Here is a 20,640-nt window from a genome sequence, read left to right on the forward strand (position 1 = left end):
GATCAAGTAGCTAAGGCAAGAGGAAGTAGTTAAAATGGTTCAAAGGGGAATGATTTTTTGAACAGTGTGTTGATATCTGGTACTCACTGCCAGAGGTAATTGAGGAATAGGATACAATCGCTACATTTAAGGGGCATTCACGGAGGCACTTTAATAGGCAAGTCATGGAAGGAAATTGACCTAGTGCAGCAAATAGGATTTGTGTTGATGGGCAGAATATTCACGTGAACATGGTGGGCTGAAGGGCCCATTGTCATCCTGTATGACACTCCAGAATTTATATTAGTTTTGAAATGCAGCCAGTACGATGGACTGGCTGATTTTTTCCTGCAATTCAATTCTTTATGTTCATGTGCCTAATGCAATTGCAATTAGTTGCACATAAATCAGTCAACTAATTATATTTGAAGAAGGGTTTCGGCCCGAAACGTTGCCTATTTCCTTCGCTCCATAGATGCTGCTGCACCCGCTGAGTTTCTCCAGCTTTTCTGTGTAACCAACTAATTATATTTGCTTGCTCCCACTCCTGTAAATAAATCTTGTATCACCACCCCCCTCCCCAACTCAGAGGTTACATGAGTGCATAGTTTGTGCAAGAAAGAACTGCAGATGCTGGTTTAAATTGAAGTTATATACAAAATGCTGGAGTAACTCAGCGGGTGAGGCAGCATCTCTGGAGAGAAGGAATGGGCAACATTTCGGGTCGAGACCCTTCTTCAGACTCATATGTTGATGTCCAACTTTCATTATTGCCATTACATTTTAATCTCCGCAATATCAGTGCAAGAGTGCTTCTCAGTTTATATCTGCTCCTGCAGCTGTTTAGAAGATGGGAATGAAAACCCACATGGTAGCACAGCAGCATAAACGCTGAGTGCCTTGAGACAGCTGTTTGTGAAGAGGCTCGATAAGGTAGATGCAAAGTGGATGTTACCATGAATATATGGCTCCACAACCGGGGGAAAAAACAAAAGACTGCCCTGAAGCTAGATAACGTAATGCTGGTATCCACAGTGGGAGGCTTTTACAAACGAGAGTTCAAGGACTGCATGTGCCTGTTAAAGTGAAGAGTAAGCCTGGCAGCAATAGGGAACCCTGGATGACAAGAGATATTGAAGCTCTGGAGAAGTATATGGAATGCAGGAGTATATTTAGGGAAATTAGGAGAGCAAAAGTGGGGGAGGCGGGGGGGAGGGGGCATTTAATAGCTTTGGCAAAGAAAATTAGAAAATCCAAATAAACTTTATGTATATTATAAAGGGAACAAGAGTAGAGAACCCACCTGGTTCAAGAAGACCATCATTCCAGTGCTGAAGAAAAGCAAGATCTCATGATTTAACGATTACCATCCAGTGGCCTTGACATCCACCATCATGAAATGTTTTGAGAGGCTAGATATGGAGCGCATTAAATCCAGTCTACCAAGGAGCTTTTACCCACTTCAGTTCACCAGCCACCACAACAAGTCCATGGAGGATGCCATCTCCCTGGCCCTACTCTCATCTCTTAAACACATGGATAAGAGAGACACCTATGTCAGCCTCCTATTCGTAGCCTGCAGCTCTGCTTTTAACACCATTATCATATCCAAGCTCATCACCAAACCCGCTGGACTTGGGAGTCAGCACTCATCTCTGCAATTTCAATCCTCGACTTCCTGACCAACAGACCCTAATCAGTGAGGACAGGGGACAAATCATCCTCTGCAACAATGCTCAATACTGATGCTCCTCAAAGATGTGTTCTCAGCCCCCCTCTTTACTCCTTGTATACCCACGACTGTGCAGCCAAGTACAAATCCAATTCAATTTACAAATTCGTAGACGACACCACCATTTGTGGGCCGGAGATCAAATGATGACGACACCGAGTACAGGAAGGAGATTGAGAACCTCGTGACCTGGTGTCGAGACAACAACATTTCCCTCAATGTCAGCACGACAAAGGAGATAGTGATCAGCTTCAAGAAGAGTAGCTGTACACATATCCCTGTACACATATCCCGGTTTGCTGTACACATAGCTGTACACATATCCCGGTTTGCTGTACACATAGCTGTACACATATCCCGGTTTCCTGTACACACAGCTGTACACATATCCCGGTTTGCTGTACACATACAGCACCGAAGTAGAGATGATTGAATTCGTAAAATTCCTAGGAGTAAATATCACCAACTTCTCCTGGAGCACCCATATTGAAGCAATGGCGAAGAAAGCCCACCAACACCTCTACTTCCTTAACTTCTACAGACAAATACATTTATCGGGATGCATCACATTATGGTTTGGGAACAGCTCCATCCAAGACCGCAAGAAATTGCAGGGAATTATTTACACAGCCCAGACCATCACAAAAACCAACTTCTCTTCTATCGACTCCATTTACACCTCATGCTGCCTCAGCAATAGCACTAGCATAATCAAGGACGTCGCACCCTGGCCACCTCCATTCTCCCATCAGGCAAGAGGTAGAAAAGTTTGAAAACACTCACCTCCAGATTCAGGGACAGTTTCTTCCTAGCTGTTATCAGGCAACGGAACCATCCTATCAACAACTCGAGAGCAATCCAGAGCTACTATCTACCTAATTGGAGACACTTGGGCTATCTTTGATCACTCTTTACCTTGCACTTAAAGTTATTGACATTATTTCATGTATCATGTATTTGTACACTGTGGATGGCACGATTGTAATCATGTGTTGTCTTTCCGCACCGGTCAGCATGCAACAAAACATTTTCACTGTACCTTGGTACACGTGACAATAAACTAAACTCTCTATTCAGTTCTGGTCACCCGGCTATAGGAAATATACCACTAAGATGGAAAGAGTGCAGCAAATATCTATGACTGAGTTAAAGGTTGGGCAGGATAAGACATTATTCCTCAGAGCTCTGCATTTTCAGAGAGTTGGGTTGTGGATGTAGCTCAGTCCATCACACAAACCAGACTCCCCACCACTGACTCCAATTATATTTCACGCTAACTTGGAAAAGCAGCCAACATAATTAAGGTATGTCCCACCTGTTCAATCCTTCTTCTCCCCCGAGCTAGAGGGGGAGACTGGCAAGGCTAGGACTTTATTTCTTGGAGCACAGGAGGATGAGGGGTGATCTTATAGAGGCATATAAGATAATGAGTGGAATAGATAGGGTGAATGCACAGTCTTTTACCCAGAGTAAGGAAATCAAAAACCAAGGGACATAGGTTTAAGGGGAGTGGGTAAAGATTTAATAGGAACCTGAGGGGCAACCCTTTCACACAGAGGGTGGTGGGTATATGGAATGAGCTGCCAAAGTTGAGGCATGTACTATACACGGGGAAACTATACACGGACAAACACAGGCAGGTGAGACTAGTGTAGATGAGGCATCTAGGTTGGCAGGGACAAGTTGGGCTGAAAAGCCTGTGTCCCTTGAAAATTATGTCTATATAGTTGAGTGAAAGGGGTGGGAAGAGGATTGACTGGGTGACAATATGGACAAAGGGAATGGCTCTCTGCTATATATGCCAACATTACTGATTGGAAATTGGAAATGGTGAACGTATAGATATTAACAGAATAACAACATTTATATTATTGCTTTGTTCTGGAAATTGAGGTGCCTAAAAAAGCAAAGGAAAGATTAGTGGTTTTTCATCAGCTTGTGGCAGGCAAAAATACTTTAATGCCATTGAAATACCTTTTGCATTGTAGTCCTGTTGGAGGCTCAAATGGCACAAACTGTCTGTTTCTGTCCTGTGCGGAATGTGTCAGGTAATGTATCGATCTTGAACACAATATGAAACAGATGTAGACCTAGATTGCTGTTATGGGCATTCAGCATAATGATCAGAAATTAGGCAATTGCCATTATGTAAGAAGTGCCACCTGTTCAATAGAGATTTATCACTCAGAGTGCTAAGGCAGCTGTTTGCGTTTGCAGTTATTTTCACCCCTCCTGTCACTGGTGCTGTGAAACCACCCTGCCGGGGGCTGTGGGCCAACAAGCACACAATAAGCTTCACAGCCTTTGCCGTTGGCATCCTGAAGCTAACTGCAGAATCTGGATGCAATTGACTTATCCCTTGTGGGCCACGTCCACGGCCCTTCTCACAAACCCTGGACATCCCAATATTTTACAGCCAGGGTGTGGCTTTTAAAACATAGTAAATGGTGAGGTGGAGGAAATATGACAGGTAATTTATGCGCCTCAATCAAAAGAGCACCTTTTTGGTTAAATTGACTGAAATGTAAATAGTGACCGCAAGGCAATAGAAATAACAACTGCTCTCTGATGCAGCACGAGAGGTTATCGTATGTTGTCTGAAGAGGATGTGCAGGGTCTTCATTTGACAGCCCATTCGAAAGACAGCATGTGTAGGAAGGAACTGCAGATGCTGATTTAGAAGATAGACATAAAATGCTGGAGTAACTCAGCGGGACAGGTAGCATCTCTGGACAGAAGGAGTGGGAGATGTTTCGGGTCGAGACCCTTCAAAGACAGCATGTTGTATAGCTGCTTTGACAATGCAGTGACCGGGGTGAACACCAGCTCCAATCTCAGATGTAGGACTGCATTATGGCTGACACACGATAAGCTGATCTATCAGCCCTTTCCCACAATAATGTGCTGCCCTTGCAATTTGTGACAGGGTGGAACGATAGTGAGACTGGACTCACAAGCCACAGCACAGAAATACTGGTGTTGCACTTCCAATTTCCAAAGCAGTTTCTCAACCAGATTTCCGTCAGATGTTGCCAAACCTATCTGGTAACTGGAAACAAAAACCTTCCAACCATTTAAGATAACTCATAAAAGTAAATTACAGAAATGAAACACATTTGCTCGCATATAATGGTGCGTGATCTGCAGATGGGAAATCCAGCTATTACGGCTACTGTATTCAAATCATCTGCTCAATCCTTTTAATTAAAAATGTAAGAACACATTCGCTTGTAGTCTTTGAACATTGCAGCTCTACTTAAATAAAAGTCAGACAACATTTCCATCCTCAGCATCTTTATTTGTAACTAATCAAATCTCCCGAAAATAAAGCAGTATTTTATTAGATAATGTGATATCCTAGCAGAGCAGATAAATTCATTCAAACCTTGTACAAAGGAGACACACCATGTTATAAACGTATATGTAATATTGCTCTCTTTCCTGTTAGTTTGCAGACAAGGCAGGAGGATCCTTTGGATCAAGCAGGGATGAGGGAATTTCACTTGATCGCTGTTCAAAGACCTACGATGGCCCAGCGGCTAGACCAGGATGGCAAGAGGCTTTGTTTATCCTTAATGCAGTTGAATCAAGTTGCTGACATTCATACAGACGGAGGAGAGAGCAGATATTTTATATATTGTTCCCTAAAGCTAAAAGTTCATGGCTAATAAAGTCACCAAGACTTATTGATACAACGGACACTTAATCTGGATTCTAAATCAAACACAGTTCAGCCAGAAAAATGCACTGATACTACTCTCTCCCCCTCTCCTCTGCCTCCTCTGTCCCCTGCTTCACTCATCTCTCCTGCCCCATTTCTCTTCCCCTTCCCCTCCCTCCAACCCAAGTGCAAAGTTTAACGTCATTAAAATATGCAAATGAAGTGAGAACCTTTTTCTATCTTTCCTCAACTGGTGCCAGAGCTTTGGTAAATTCTAACTTGGACTTCAATCCTTTATCCACTGTGCATTACCTAAACTCAGGTGCTGTCTCCCTCAGTTTGGTGGTTTGTACCAACTTGGCGGAGTTGCACGTTATGAATCATCTGCTCTCTTGAAGTTTGACAAAGATCTGTCAAGAGAGAGTGCACAGCCCACCTAATAAGTCAAACATGTATTAAGCTGAGCCACTGTATATTGAGCTGTCAGCTGGTGGGGAATAGATATCTTTGGCCCATCACACAAGACTGAACAATGAGTAGAAGGGATAAGGAGTGCATCAAGTAAACCTTGATGGATGTTTAGTGGATAAGAAGTTATACTAACAACAGGATGCTCTGATTTGCACCAGGAGTTTTGCCAAGGACAGCAGGATAGCTTGGCACCACATAGCTAAGCACTTGTGTTTTATGTCAACTGGTGAGAAGAGTTTTATCATTTCTTAATCATGTCCTTCACTCTGATGTCCCTCCATCTGAAAACCCAGCATCTGTCTCGCTCCCTGCATGAGAAGGAGACCCCTCAAGGCAGCGCTGACATCGGCAGCTGCGAAGTTCATGCTCTGCTCAATCTCCTTTCCAGCTGCCAGGAGATGAATGAAAGCAAAGAAATTAATTAAAATCACATCTAAAGCAAAAATAAATGTTTGGAAAACATAGCAAGCAAACACCCTGCTGCAAATCTAACTAAATGTTGAGTTGATCTCTAATTAATACTACTAAATCAAGCTTCCTTGCAGCGTAGGAAAATATATCAACCACTCTATTCAACGTCACAAGTTGCACCTCCACTATGCCAATGTCTGGCGACTGAAGAGGTCGAGGGTGATAGCACTGAGGAATGCAGGGATACTGTTCTGGTGATGCAGATGAAGGTTGATCAGCTCATCGAGGGAACTGGAGAAGTCCGTCTGCAGGAGCTGCATCTTTGCTCCCAGACTGTTGGCAGCCTGCAGAGAAAGCAAAAAAATAAATTAGCCACTGACACGGTAAAAATGTCATTGAGTATAAAACATTCTCCTACCCTAATTCTCTCATTATTTCCTTCCTGTATTTAACATGCCCCTCACACCACAGTCCTATCATATCCTTAATATAAGTGGACGCCGACATTCTAACTCTTATTAAATAGCAAGATCCATTTTAAAGATATTTACAACTTTAACGGGGACCAGTCCAGACCTGGGAGACACTATTAATTCTCTCAATATCACACCCAACAAAAATGATGGCACTTATAGATCTTTGTCATGCATTCTGTTTAACATCATTTTAAGTAGACGATTATTTAAATAAAAACTGAAATGGTGGTTTTGCTGACATTTGTTTGACATTACTTCCATGAAACGCTAACCTGTCTTTGCAAATCTGAGATCTGATCAAAGGCAGATCTGTGGGATGGTGCCTGGAGCTTCAAAGTAGACTGGCCTTCATTTGTTGCTGTAATTGTGGAAAGCCAGCTCTCAGCTCTCAACATCTCCATCATTTTCGTTATGTCATAATGAATCATCAGATTTATTTAAGTTGTATATTAATGAATATTTTAAATATTGTGGAACTGAGGGAAATGGGGAACTGGTATCGATAAGGAGTCGAGGCCAGCAGGGATCAGCCATGATGATATTGACTAAAAGGGTATCGTAGCCTAATCCTCATCCTATTTTATTGTGTACTTGTATTATAAAGTTTGAAGTAGCAATCGGAGGTGAGGAGAGATCATCAGCAACAATATCATCATCTAAATAAACTTGCGGAGGCATCGTAACCTTGGTGATTAACAGACTGCTCCCTACTAAAAAAGGTTGTCATGGATTAGAAGAACAGGAATGTTCCATTAGATTGGACAATATAACATGTAACCCCTTTATTCCACAAGGGCAAAAGGTAAAGAGCAAGAAATTAAAAGCCAGTTAGTTTTAATATTTACCATCGGGAAAATGTTGGCTAAAATGAAAATAGAGTGAAAACATCAAAGAAATCAGGCAAAATCAACATGGTGTTATGAAAGAGAAATCATGTTTGACCAACTTTTGAAAATTTTGAAGGAATAGCTCATAGGAGGATCATTCTGTTTGTTGGGGGTCAATTATTCAGCTCAGGACACGGTGTGTGTAGGAGTTCCTCGGGGCAGTGTCCTAGATTTAGCCATCTCTAGTAGCTTCATCAAAGACCTTTCCATAATTATACATATGGGAATGTTCACTGATGATTGCATAATGTATTCAATTCAATTTGCATCTCCTCAGATAATGAAGCAGACCCTGCCTACATGCACCAAGACTGGATAACAAGCCGACAAGGCCAACACGTGGCAAATAACATTTGCATCACGAAGTCCATCTCGTGCAAGGCAGAATTTGATCTTAATTCTGTTAATTTGGTTTGCCTTCCCTCAAATGCAGCCTAATCTACTGAGTGTTTCTATTTTCATTTGAAATGTACAGCATCTGCTTTTTTTTTTTTGCCTTTTGATCCTGCGGCTCACCAGTAACTGGACACTTGAACTGGAAAACCTGCCACATTAATATTTTCGCACCAAATGATTCACGTGGTTGGAAATGCATTCACTGCAGTCAGGAGCATAGTGAGATGGATGCTCTGATTATTCCCTAAATGGTCACAGTTAGAGAAACACACACAATCTAAATTACCCACTTTAAAGCAGGGTATATTGACTCCCTCCGCCAATGACATATTGTGGTTGTCCCAGTGAAGGGGATGCTGCATTGCATCCCGTCCTGGAAATATATTGCCACTTCTCCTTCATCGCTGGGTCTAAATCATTGAACTCCTTCAACTTCCACAGACTCATTCAAGAAGTTGGCTCCCCACCACCATCTCAAGGGAAAACAGGGATGGGCAGTAAAAACTGCTCTCGCCAGCAACATTCACATCCTGGAAATGAATTTATTTTTAAACTTGCAACCTTGTTGTTGGAAACATGTCTTCATAAATAATCAGAGGTGACAAATGATTAAAAAGGTTTCATTGATTAAAAAAAACGCTGAAGTAATTTGGCAGCATCGAGAATGGTTGCTGTGTTCAAAGATGGGAATGAAATGTCATGTGATTGGAAGGAGGCCATCAATAGAGAGGCAGGTGCATACACATCAGCTAATAAGCAGAGCACATGTATTTACTGGTCTGGGCTGTACCTGTCGATTGTCTGCCAATCCCACCAACTAACATCATCACTCTTCTCATTTTGCCGCTTTTTGTTTTTTCTGTTGCGTCAAATAAAGTGTCATCTATTTTGTTCTGTCTTCCACATTTCTGGAATACACCATTGTTTCTCTCTTTAACTGGCCAGTTGCAAAAGTATCCTGGCACCTGGACGACCTTGGTTTCAACCCTGTCAAACCAACTTCCCTCTTTTCTCTCCAACTACACATTACCCACCCAACATCTTCTCCGCAACTTACAATACATTGTTTGCTCACTTATCCAGTTTTGCTGAAGCTCATTGAACTGGAATAGAGTGATACAGCATGGAAACAGGCCCTTCTGCCCAACTAGACCATGCCAACCAAGGTCTTCCATCTAAGCTAGTCCCATATGCCTCTGAACCTTTCCTATCCATGTAACTGTGAATGTTAACTGTTTTATTTTCTAGATTTCCCACAGCTACAGTTTTTTAAATATTTTCAACTACGATTGACAACCAATAGCAATTTTGGTGTTGTGTTAAAACCTCACTCTGAACAGTGCCACGAATCTCAAGCACCCATTTGAGCAAACAGATCAATTTCTGTCCTTCTGATTCAGAGATCAGAGTGCAGAATCATAGGGTTATAAAACACAGATGCAGGTTCTTTGGCACAACTCATCCAGGCCGCCCACCAAGATGGCTATCTGAGCCAGCCCATTTAGCCCGTACACACTTTTCAGATCCATATATCTGGCCAAATGTCTTTTAAACGTCGTAATCGAACCTTCCTCGACCACTTCTTCTGGCAGCTTATCCATCACCCTCTGTGTGAAAAACTTGCCCCATAGATCCCATTTAATTATTTCCCCTCTCAATTGCAGATTAAGTTTTATATTCCATTACTCCAAAACAACTGTGATAATTCCTTATCTACGCCCCTCACAATTTAGAAGGTGTCGCCAATGTGTTGGGTCTGAAGAAGGGTCTCGACCTGAAACATCACCCATTCCTTCTCTCCAGAGATGCTGCCTGTCCCGCTGAGTTACTCCAGCATTTTGTGTCGACCTTTGTGTTGAGTTAACCCCTGGCATAACTTTTTCCTTTGCATTTGGTGCAATTTTATTAATAATCAATTAAGTACTGACAGCACATTGTGAGGGACTGAACTAAACGAAAGACCTTCATTCTATGAACAAAGTTGTTGTACATTTTACAACCTACAGTTAGTCCACCTGACAAAGAACTGCCCGGTTCAAAGCCCTCTTTTGTGCCTCTGCTTTATAAATCTTGAAGCGCACAAGCACTGACTGTGACTTCTGGTGAATAGAAGTTATCTTCAATCCACAGTTTTCAGTATTACATAACTGCAAAGAATTCATAATTCTACTCAAACAGTATGTAGTTGAACAAAGAAAATAAAAGATAAAGGGATAGGGCTTATTTTGGATCATTTTTTTTTCCTTGGAATATTATACAAAGGGAATAGCTATCAGCTCCCCACTCTATTCACCTGCCTATCAAAGCTTGCTTGAAGGACTTGAAAGTCATACTCTGGAGACTGCCCTGATCTCTTTCTTTCTCCCCTTTATCAATCTGGAAGTAGCAGCATGTGTGAACAATGCTGTGGGATATTAAGCTCTCCAATCTAGAACTATTTTTGTAGCCTTGTATGATGAGTTGCTGCTAACAGAAGACCCAAAGTTTACTTGCGGAAGAGAACTCTAATGGTTAAAACAAATTTAGACTTGCATGGGAGACCAACATTCAGTCCACAACATATTGAATAAGGAAAGCAAAATAATTATTGTTTTATCTAGAGTGGTCAGGATGCGGAAATCAGCGCCACAAGTATAGTGGGGATGAAAAACCCCAGTCATTTAAAGTTTAGGGCCCCGCTGCACCCGCTGAGTTTTTCTCCAGCATTCGCGTGTGTGGGTGGGGAGTTGGGGTGAGGGGGGGGGGTGGAAGAGACATAAGGCAGCCTGAAGAATGGGTCGCTGTCCATTTCTCTCCGTAGATGCTGCCTGGCCCGCGGAGTTCATCCATTCATGCCTGTGTGTGAGGAGAGAGGGGCGAGAGAGAGAGAGGAGAGAGAGAGGAGAGAGAGAGAGAGAGAGAAAATGTAAAATGGCCAAACATATCATACAATTATTCTGCCTCTGATACTTACCTTACCACCAATCACATGAAGAAGGCTCTCGACCCGAAACGCCACCCGTTCCTTCTCTCCAGAGATGCTGCCTGTCCCGCTGAGTTGCTCCAAGCAACTGGTGTCTATCTTCAAAGGACTGACCAGGACTGCCTCTCTCTCTCTCTCAGTCCCCCTCCCCCTCTAGACACAGGCATGAATGGAGCAACTCCGCGGGCCAGACAGCATTGGGAAATGGACAGAAGGACACATGGCTGACATCCTCGCCATCTCTGCCCAATCATTACCTCCGTTCCCCGTCCATTCATTACGTCTCCAACCCATTCATTGTTACCAACCCCAGCTTATTCGCTACCATTATTCCATCATTACCTCCATTTCCACTTATGAGTAATGATGACATGTTACCAACCTCTGCCTATTCATTCCACCTCCATCTCAGCACTGCATCTGCACTCACATCTGCTCAGCACTGCCTCCACTCCCCACCTCAGCTCCAGGATTACTTCCTCTCCCAGATTCAGCCCTATCATGGTCTCACCTCTCCATTTAAGCATCATTATTTTACCTCTATTCCTTGCGCAAGCCCCTAATGTGCCTTTGGTTCACACCAGCTCAGAACTATGCTGCTTTCAGCTTCATAATCACTGAAAACATTTCCACATCTTGGCACTGCTCACCTAATCTATCAGCACTTCAGCACGCCTAGGTAAATAATTACAAAAAAAGGCTCGCTGTAATATACATGGTTGGACCTGTGATATTGAAGAAAAACTAACATCTATCACAATGTGAGCCCCCTTCTATTCTTTATCTGTAACTTCTCTGAAATCTAAGTAAATACAAGAATATGCAGTTACTATCTTGTATAACTTTTAGTGCCATTAAAGCCAACAAGCATATTGAAATTTTGCAGGCAGGCTATTAATTGATTAATGCAACACTGTTTTTGCAGCAGTTTTTATTCCCCCATTGTTTGTTAACTGATTACAGTAATTACAACTTTATTATAGTGCTTTTAATTATTCATCGCCCTCGTAATACAACTTTTTCTGATTAATTAGATGCCAATAGTGGCCATTTAAAAAACTATTTCCATAATGTGCACCAGAAAATGACTGCCTCTTGATGAAGCAGGAAGCCAGAGCAGTGGCTGCGAACAGCTTCCTCCCTGGACGTCAATATTTGGATAATGGAGTGACCATGAACCGGTTTGCCTCAAGATGTCATATTTTTCTGCTGACATTGAATCCTTCACTATGGAGGATTCATAACAGAGCACGTTGCCGCTGTGTGATTCAACAGTGTTAACTGCACTCCTGGGACTGGACAGAGCCCAAAGAAATGAATGTAATATTCATGATGCTTTGCTCACACTATACAGCAGAGCAGTGCCCAAAGTGTCTATGCACGGGAACCAGTCTAGTAAAGTAAAGGCCTGCATTTCAAAATGCATTTCAAATGCTCCCTTCACTAGCTAAAAGTAGGGGAAACTGACAACTCAGGGCACATCAAATGTTCTAGTAGTCCCATGTGAGGAACATGGATGCTGATTTGTAGACAGCAAGATTCCATAAATAGCCATGAGGAAAGCTATAAAATAATCTGCCTTAGGTGTTGGTTGGGAGTAAATGTTTTCCAGAATAATGGTGAAACTTTTAAAATAATCTGACATGGAGTCTGAAGAATGGTCTCAACCCCTATTCCTTTTCTCCAAAGATGCTGTCATATCCGCTTTTTGTGTCTAACTTTGGTTTAAACCAGCATCTATAGTTCCTTCCTGCACAATCTGCCATCAGTGTTGGTTGAAGGTAAACGTTGTCCATAATAAGGATGAAGCTTTTCTGAAATAGTGCCATGGGATCTTTATCAACGGTTGGGATCTCTCATATATCATCCTAATCTCTCATATATCATCCTAATTTCCTGGTCCGAGAACACTAATGCAATTATCAAGAAAGCTCATCAGCGCCTCTACTTCCTGAGAAGATTACGGAGAGTCGGTTTGTCAAGGAAGACTCTCTCTGACTTCTACAGGTGCACAGTAGAGAGAATGCTGACCGGTTGCATCATGGCTTGGTTCGGCAATTTGAGCGCCCTGGAGAGGAAAAGACTACAAAAAGTAGTAAACACTGCCTAGTCCATCATCGGCTCTGACCTTCCTTCCATCGAGGGGATTTATCGCAGTCGCTGCCTCAAAAAGGCTGGCAGTATCATCAAAGACCCACACCATTCTGGCCACACACTCATCTTCAGGCTATTAAACCTGGCTCGGACAAAACTCTGATTATTAATAACCCATTTTCTGTTATTTGCACTTTATCAGTTTATTTATTCATGTGTGTATATATTTATATCATGGTATATGGACACACTTATCTGTTTTGTAGTAAATGCCTACTACGTTCTGTGTGCTGAAGCAAAGCAAGAATTTCATTGTCCTATACAGGGACACATGACAATAAACTCACTTAAACTTGAACTTGAACTTGGCTCAGTGCTACCTACACCAGAACCATCTGGCCTCTGTAAGGTAGGGCTTCAATCATCCACATTTCTTATACAGAGATGAGGGTACTTCCACTGAGACGTGACTGACAAATTAATAAATTAGACCTGACCAACATTTACTGCTCTATTAGATATCAATAGCAGACAATCAAAGCAATAACCAGATAAAACATAAAATGCCTGAAATGCCAAACAGATCTGGAAAAACTGTGCATAGAAGAGGTTAATGTTTCAGGTTAATGGTGTTTATCGGAACTTGCCGATTTGCAACATAAACTTTGCTTCTCTCTCCACAGGTGTGCCTAACTGCTGAGCATCCATATTATGTTGCTTTTATAACTGAAAAGACCATCTAAGCTCATTTAACATGTGTTCCAGTGTGAAATGAAGCCTGCAATTACATAATGCATTTGGCTGATGTTCTGCAAAAGTGATGCTCCACCAAAGGTGTGCGCTGGGTCTGGTCATATACAGGGGATTTCACATGCAGTTCATGGATTGTCAAAATGTTCCAAGGACAATTAAGTACTTTTGAAACAAGAACAAAATCTGCTGGAGGAACTCAGTGGACCTGGCAGCATCTGTGGACAGAATGGACAGACATCAGGGGGTAGAAGATAGAGGAGTGGCTATTACTAAAGAAGAAGGTTATTGGGAAGCTGAAAGGTCTGAACGTAGATAGGTCTACTGGACCGGATGGATAGCACCCCAGGGTTCTGAAAGAGATGGCTTTAGAGATTGTGGAGGCATTAGTCATGATCTTTCAAGAATCATTAAACTCAGGAGTGGGTAAAGATGATGGAACAATTGCAAATATTACTCTGCTGTTCAAGAAGGGAGCAAAGCAGGTGGAAACTATAGGTGGTTAGCCTGAATTCAGTGGTCGGTAAGATTTTATAATCTTATCCATTATAAAGGATGAGGTTTCTGAGTACTTGGAAGCATGTGATAAAATATGCCGATGTCAGCATGGTTTTGTGAAAGGGAGATCTTGCCTGATGAACCTGTTGGAATTCTTTGAGGAGATAAAAAGCAGGATAGACAAAGAGGAGTCAGTAGATGTTGTTCACCTGGATTTTCAGAAAGCCTTTGATAAGGTGCCACAAGTGAGGCTGCGAAGATGAGAGCCCATGGCATCAGAGGGAAGATACCAGCATGGATGATAGGATGGCTGGATGGCAGAAGGGAAAGAGTGACAATAAAGGAGGCTTATTCTGGTTGGCTGCCAGTGACTAGCAGAGGTCTGCAGGGGTCAGTGCTGGGGCTGCTGCTCTTCATGTTGTATGTTAATGATTTGGATGAGGGAATTGAAGGCTTTGTGGCCAAGTTTGCACATGATACGAAAATAAGTGGAGAAGCAGGTGATGTAGAGAAAGCAGGGACTGCAGGAGGACTGGGACAAGTTTGGAGAGTGGGCAAAGAAGTGGCAGGTGGGATAGAAAAATGTGGATTCAAAGACGTAGACTCTTTTTTAAATGGGGTAAGGATTCAAAAATTGGAGGTGCAAGGGGACTTGGGAGTGCTGGTACAGGATTCCCAAAAAGTTAATTTGCAAGTTGAATCAGTAAAAAGAATGCAAACAGAATGCTAGCATTTATTTCAAGAGGACTAGAATATAAAAACAGGGATAAGTTCATTAGTTCTAGGAGCAGAATTAGGCCATTCGGCCCATCAGGTCTACTCCACCATTCAATCATGGCTGATCAATCTATCCATCTGAACCCCATTCTCCAGCCTTCTCCCCATAACCCCTGACACCTTTACTACATGTAATGCTGAGGCATAATAAGGCACTGGCCTAACCACATCTTGGATATTGTGAGCAGTTTTGTGCCCCAGATCTGTGGATGGATGTGGTGGTGTTGGAGAGGGTTGGAGGAGGTTTACGAGGATAATCCCCAGAATGATTGGGTTAACATATGATGAGCGCTTGATGGCACTGGGCCTGTACTCGCTGGAGTGTATAAGAATGAGGGGGGACTTCATTAGTGGGAGAGTCTTGAACCAGAGGCCACAGACTCAGAATAAATGGACGTACCTTTAGAATGGAGATGAGGAGGAATTTCTTTAGTCACAGCGTGGTGAATCTGTGGAATTTATTGCTACAAATAGCTGTGGTGGCCAGGTCAATCGATATTTTAAAGACGGTGACTGACAGGTGCTTGATTAGTACGGGTGCCAGGGGGTATCAGGAGAAGGCAGGAGAATGAGGTTGAGAGGGAATGATATGTTAGCCATGATATCTCAGCCAGGAAGAAAGGTCTCGACTCGGAAGGTCAGGAAGAAGGGTCTCGACCCGAAACGACACCCATTCCTTGTCTTCAGAGATGCTGCCTGAGTTACTCCAGCATTTTGTGTTTATTCTCAGCCATGATTTAATGGAAGAGTAGACTTGATGAACCGAATTAACTAATTTTGCTCCGATAACTTATGAACACAACCCAAGTGCAAGTTTGTAAGTTAATTGCCCTCTGTAATTACCCTTAATGTGTAGGGAGTGGATGAGTAAGTGGGATACCATAGGACTAATGTGAACAGTGGGTAATTGATGGTTGGGATAGAATCGGTGGGACAAAGGGCCTCTTCTCATGCTGTATCGCTAAACTAATCTAATCCCCCTCTACTCTGTTGGAGTATGTACTCCTCTTCATGTTTCCTTGTCTATATTCTGATGAATTCTGATCTCTTTCCAGCTGACTATCATTGACCTGAAGTGTTAAGTCTATTTTTATATTTTCACAGTTGCTGTTTGATCAGCTCTCTCTGTTTTAATCTTACATTTCTGGTATCTACTATATTTTCTATTCATGGCCATCAACTCAGTTCTCTTCAGTAGTACAGCTTCACAAAGCAATATCATGCAAATTTATTAACAGAAGATATTCTATCTGTAAATCTTTGATGGCTCTGAGCAATAAGACAGGGAGTTCACGTTACTATTACCAGGTTATAGAATGTTTATTAAATATCAATTACAAAGTTGGACAGTGTATTCATTTGTTCACTAGCCTCATTCGTGGAATTTGACGTGTGTATGTGTGCGTGCGCGTCTGTGATTTGTCTATCATCATTTGAAAGGGAACCTTTCACTACCTCAAAGCATCTGAATTGCTTTGCAGGCAATTAACTGACTTTGACGTGCTTTCATTGTTACACTCTATGAAGCATGGCAGCCAATTTGCACAGGAAGATCTCCAATTTAAGTGGTGACCAGATAATCTGTTTTGGCGAAGGAAACTGAAGGACAATTACAGGCCAAGGCAAGTGGAACAAAAAAGGAGATGCTGGAAATCTAAAAATAAACAGATAATGGTGGAATTACACATCATGTAAAGACAGATTTGTGAAAAGAGAAACAGTAAATGCTTCAGGTTCACTACACTTCTTTGGAACTGAGGAAGGGTCTCAGACCTGAAACATTAACTGTTTCTCTTTCCATGGATGCTATTCTACAGACGCTAAGTGTTTCCAGCTTTTGGGTCAAGGTACCAGGTTAATCTCCGCGCTATTTAAATCACTGCCACGAGTTCTGTCAAGGGCCTGTCCCACGAGCATGTGACCTGCATGCGGCAAGTGCGACCAAACCGGAAGCGGGGGCCGTGCGGAGGTTGAGTGATCCCCGTACAGAGCCGGTCCCACCAGCATGCGCCTGCATGCGGCGAGCGTGACCAAACCGGAAGCGGGGGCCGCGCGGAGGTCGAGTGAGTGACGTTAAGTTCGAGCGAGGCCCGCGGGAAGTTCGAGCGAAGTCCGCGGGAAGTTCACGCGTGACGTATGGCGTCAAGATGCTGCGTACGGCGTCAAGACGCTGCGTACGGCATCGAGACGCTGCACACGCCCGTCGAGGCGGTGCGTACGGCGTCAAGGAAGCTGCGAGCCGGCAGGCCATTGCCGCGCGGAATTTTTGAACACGGTCAGTTTTTCGGAGCCCCGCGCGATGTCGGGACCAGCTCCGCACAACTCGATACGGCTCCGGCGATTGAAGTGGGACCGGCCCCGCGAGGCCATACAGCTCAAGCGACCACGTTAGGTCGCGCTTGCCGAATGGAGTCGCATGCTCGTGGGACTGGCCCTTTACATTCACCTATGAGAGTGCACTGTTCTCTCCGTACTGCCATGGCATGACTGGGTGCACAACTCTCTGAAGTCAGTCCAAAAAAGTTGCAAGAAGTGTTTCAAATGAAAATTGACAAATCTGAACAGATGATTAGATGAACAGACCCTGATAGCATCAGTGCGGTGTGCAGATAAATAACCTGCACTGATTTGTAATGAAATGCCAATGCTGTGTTGTAACAAGATTATAAATAATACAATTAAACCAGTTCAAAAACAGTTCACTGCGTGAAGCGACTGAAACCATTTTAAACACTGCTGTGGAATTACGTGAATATACTGTAAGTGTGATTATTTTTGCAGCTTGTGACTTGTATCACTTAGGGAAACTTGAAGTTAAATTGTCTGCCTGTTTCTGTGCAAGGGTTATGATGTCTGTTTTCATCACCAGCTGCAAAGGAAACAGGAGGGAGCTTTAACAGGAACAGTGAGGTAAAACTGGATATCAATGTACAGCTGGAAGCCAATGCCCTGTTTTTATACGATGCTGCTGAAGAACAGCATGCAGTTGGCAGGTTGAAGGTCAACAAAGATAGGTACTTGTGGGATCCCAGAAATAACGGCGTGAGTGTGCAAAGACAAGAAAGCGCATGATTATCGTAAGGACTCAAAAGTATTTGCAAGGGCTACCACCAAATTGCTCCCCAGCCCCCAAGCCAATGGAAGGAAGCAAGATTTGCTGATGTACCAAAGCTCTTACCCTCCCTTGGTTTCTGTGGAAATGTGGAAATAGTTTAAAAAAAAAGAAAATGCTGGAAACACAGCAGATCGGGCAGCATCTGTGGTGAGAGAAACAAAACCCTTCCTCGGGCTTATCAAGCTGAAACATTAACACTGCTTCTCCCTCCACAGATGTTGCCTGACCTGTGCTTAAATCATTTTCTGTTTTCAATTTCAGATTTCTAGCATTGACAGTTAAAAAAAAAGGTTTTCCATGAGCATAGATATTGGCATGGACACACACACACTCATACCACTGCCACTTAAAAAGTTCTTGTTGTTTTTCTAGGAGCCTGTAAAAACATCTGAATAACCATCAGACATTTCAAGCTCAGAGGAAAGAACTTTTAAGTTGACTCCTGGAGCAAAAGCAGGGTTGTGACAGTCAGAGGCTATGGCATTCGCTATGACAGCCGGCTCATCCTGCCCAAAACTATTGCAGCGAATGCAAAGGACATCCTTCAGCAGCAGGCACGGAAACTTTTGAAGATAAACATCTGAAAAGAAAGCTGTTTTTTTTTTCCCCACAATCTCCCTCACCATATGACGTTGCAGTCCAGAAACAAATTAGTATTCAGGTGTAACTTGTGTTTTCTCCTCTCTCAGCCGTGACAAAAGAATTTCCAATGTACAACACTGGTCACAGAGAAGCTATTTAAATATCCGGGTGGGCGACAACCTTTGCCTTTCCACATCAAAGGAAACTGTGTTAATTCTTCTGGAAACTGAGCCAATCTTCCAGCAGGATTCAGCACAGCGTGAAAGCAATGTAGAGAAATGAGTCAGATTTGGTGGAGGGAACAACTACAAAAGCTATGCAGATTCAGGATAATGCAACATCATACCAGAGAACACACAGAACAAACAGTTGAGGAACAGTCATTTGACCTCTGCTGTGTTGGTGCTCCACACAATCCTATTCCCACTCCTTTTACCACTTCTGACCATATTAGCACAACATTTAGCTCCTCACTTCCCCTCAAATCTTTTTCAGGATATCGCCCTCAACTGTACTGCCACTCAGCAAGGTCCTCGCTGCCATCACTCTCTGGGTAAAGATGATTTCCTGAATTGTTTATTCGATTTAATTATGATCATTTTATATCTGTGGTCCCTCTTGTGGCTGTCAAAATTCAGTTAGACAAGTTCTTATACAATATAGAACCATTAGATGCATTACTACCACTGAGCAAGGAATTTCCCAAAACAATGATGGCATGGAGGCAAGGAGATGGGCTGGATGTTTTTCCGTCCACCAATGTTCTCACTACAGTTTCCTCTCGCCAGTATTTGATTCAATGATGTGGGCCTATGCGTCACCCTTGATACAAAGTATAGGCCTCCCCTACATGCACAAGAATGGGGATAGACTAGGCAACCTTTGATCTATTCTCAACAGTCATCTTGAAGCATGTCACTTCAACACTTCCCATTGCCACACTGACATGTCCTTTCGTGGCCTTCTCCACTGCCACGGAGGCAAATGCAAATTGGAAGAACAACATCCTACAAAGACATACAGCATGGAAACCTGTCCATGCCAACAAAGGCACCCTTCCAAGCTATGTCTGGCCCATATTCCTTTAAAGCTTTCCTACCCATATACCTGCCCAAATGGTTTTGAAATTATGTTATTGCACCTGCCTCAGCCACTTCATCTTGCAATTGATTCTATAAACCCACCACCCTCAGTGCGGAGAAAGTTGCCCCTCAGGTTCCTATTAAATCCTTTCACTGAAGTAAACCAATAGTTACAGGCCTCCAGTCTGAAAAAAACAGACTTCCAGCACTTCTACCCTTTGTCAAAGCTTATCAAAGATTTTGCTGGTCCATATAGACAACATCTACGACCCTGCCCTCTTCAATCTTCTTGGTAAGCTCAATCAACTTTGTGAGACTATCTTCGATGCACAAAGCCATGCTAACTAATCCTGATTCAACCCTGATCTTTCCAAATGCATGTATATTTCACCTTCATAATCCTCTCCAGTAACTTTCCTATCACAATTCTGAAGTTTACTGATCTACAGTTCCCATATTTTTCTTAAGTCCATCTTAAATGGAGGACCAACCTTAGCCACCTCCAGTCTTGCTTGTGCCTTACAATGATTCATACATCCCAACTGGGACTCCTGCAATTTCTTCTTCAGCTTCCCACAATGTTCTTGGATGTATCTGATCAGTCCCAGGAGATTTACCAACTTCATACAAACACATATATACACCTCTCACTCAACACTTCCTTAATGTAGATAGACACAAAATGCTGGAGTAAACACAGCGGGACAGGCAGCATCGCTGGAGAGAAGGAATGCGCGACGTTTTGGGTCGAGATCCTTCTTCAGACG

The 20,640-nt window shown here is 42.9% G+C and overlaps 1 protein-coding gene across 3 annotated transcripts in view; it reads right to left on the reverse strand.

Moving 5' to 3' along the window:
* Positions 1-4,988: 4,988 nt before the first annotated feature.
* mad1l1 (mitotic arrest deficient 1 like 1) overlaps positions 4,989-20,640 on the reverse strand; it is a 610,531-nt gene continuing 594,879 nt past the window's right edge. For all 3 annotated transcript variants that reach the window (XM_055651367.1, XM_055651368.1, XM_055651366.1), the window contains one exon: positions 4,989-6,598. In XM_055651367.1, the coding sequence (XP_055507342.1) occupies positions 6,440-6,598 (159 nt within the window). In that variant the 3' untranslated portion in view covers positions 4,989-6,439. The remainder of the gene's footprint in view (positions 6,599-20,640) is intronic.

The sequence above is a fragment of the Leucoraja erinacea genome, chromosome 20, assembly GCF_028641065.1.
Source record: "Leucoraja erinacea ecotype New England chromosome 20, Leri_hhj_1, whole genome shotgun sequence".
Taxonomy (NCBI): domain Eukaryota; kingdom Metazoa; phylum Chordata; class Chondrichthyes; order Rajiformes; family Rajidae; genus Leucoraja; species Leucoraja erinaceus.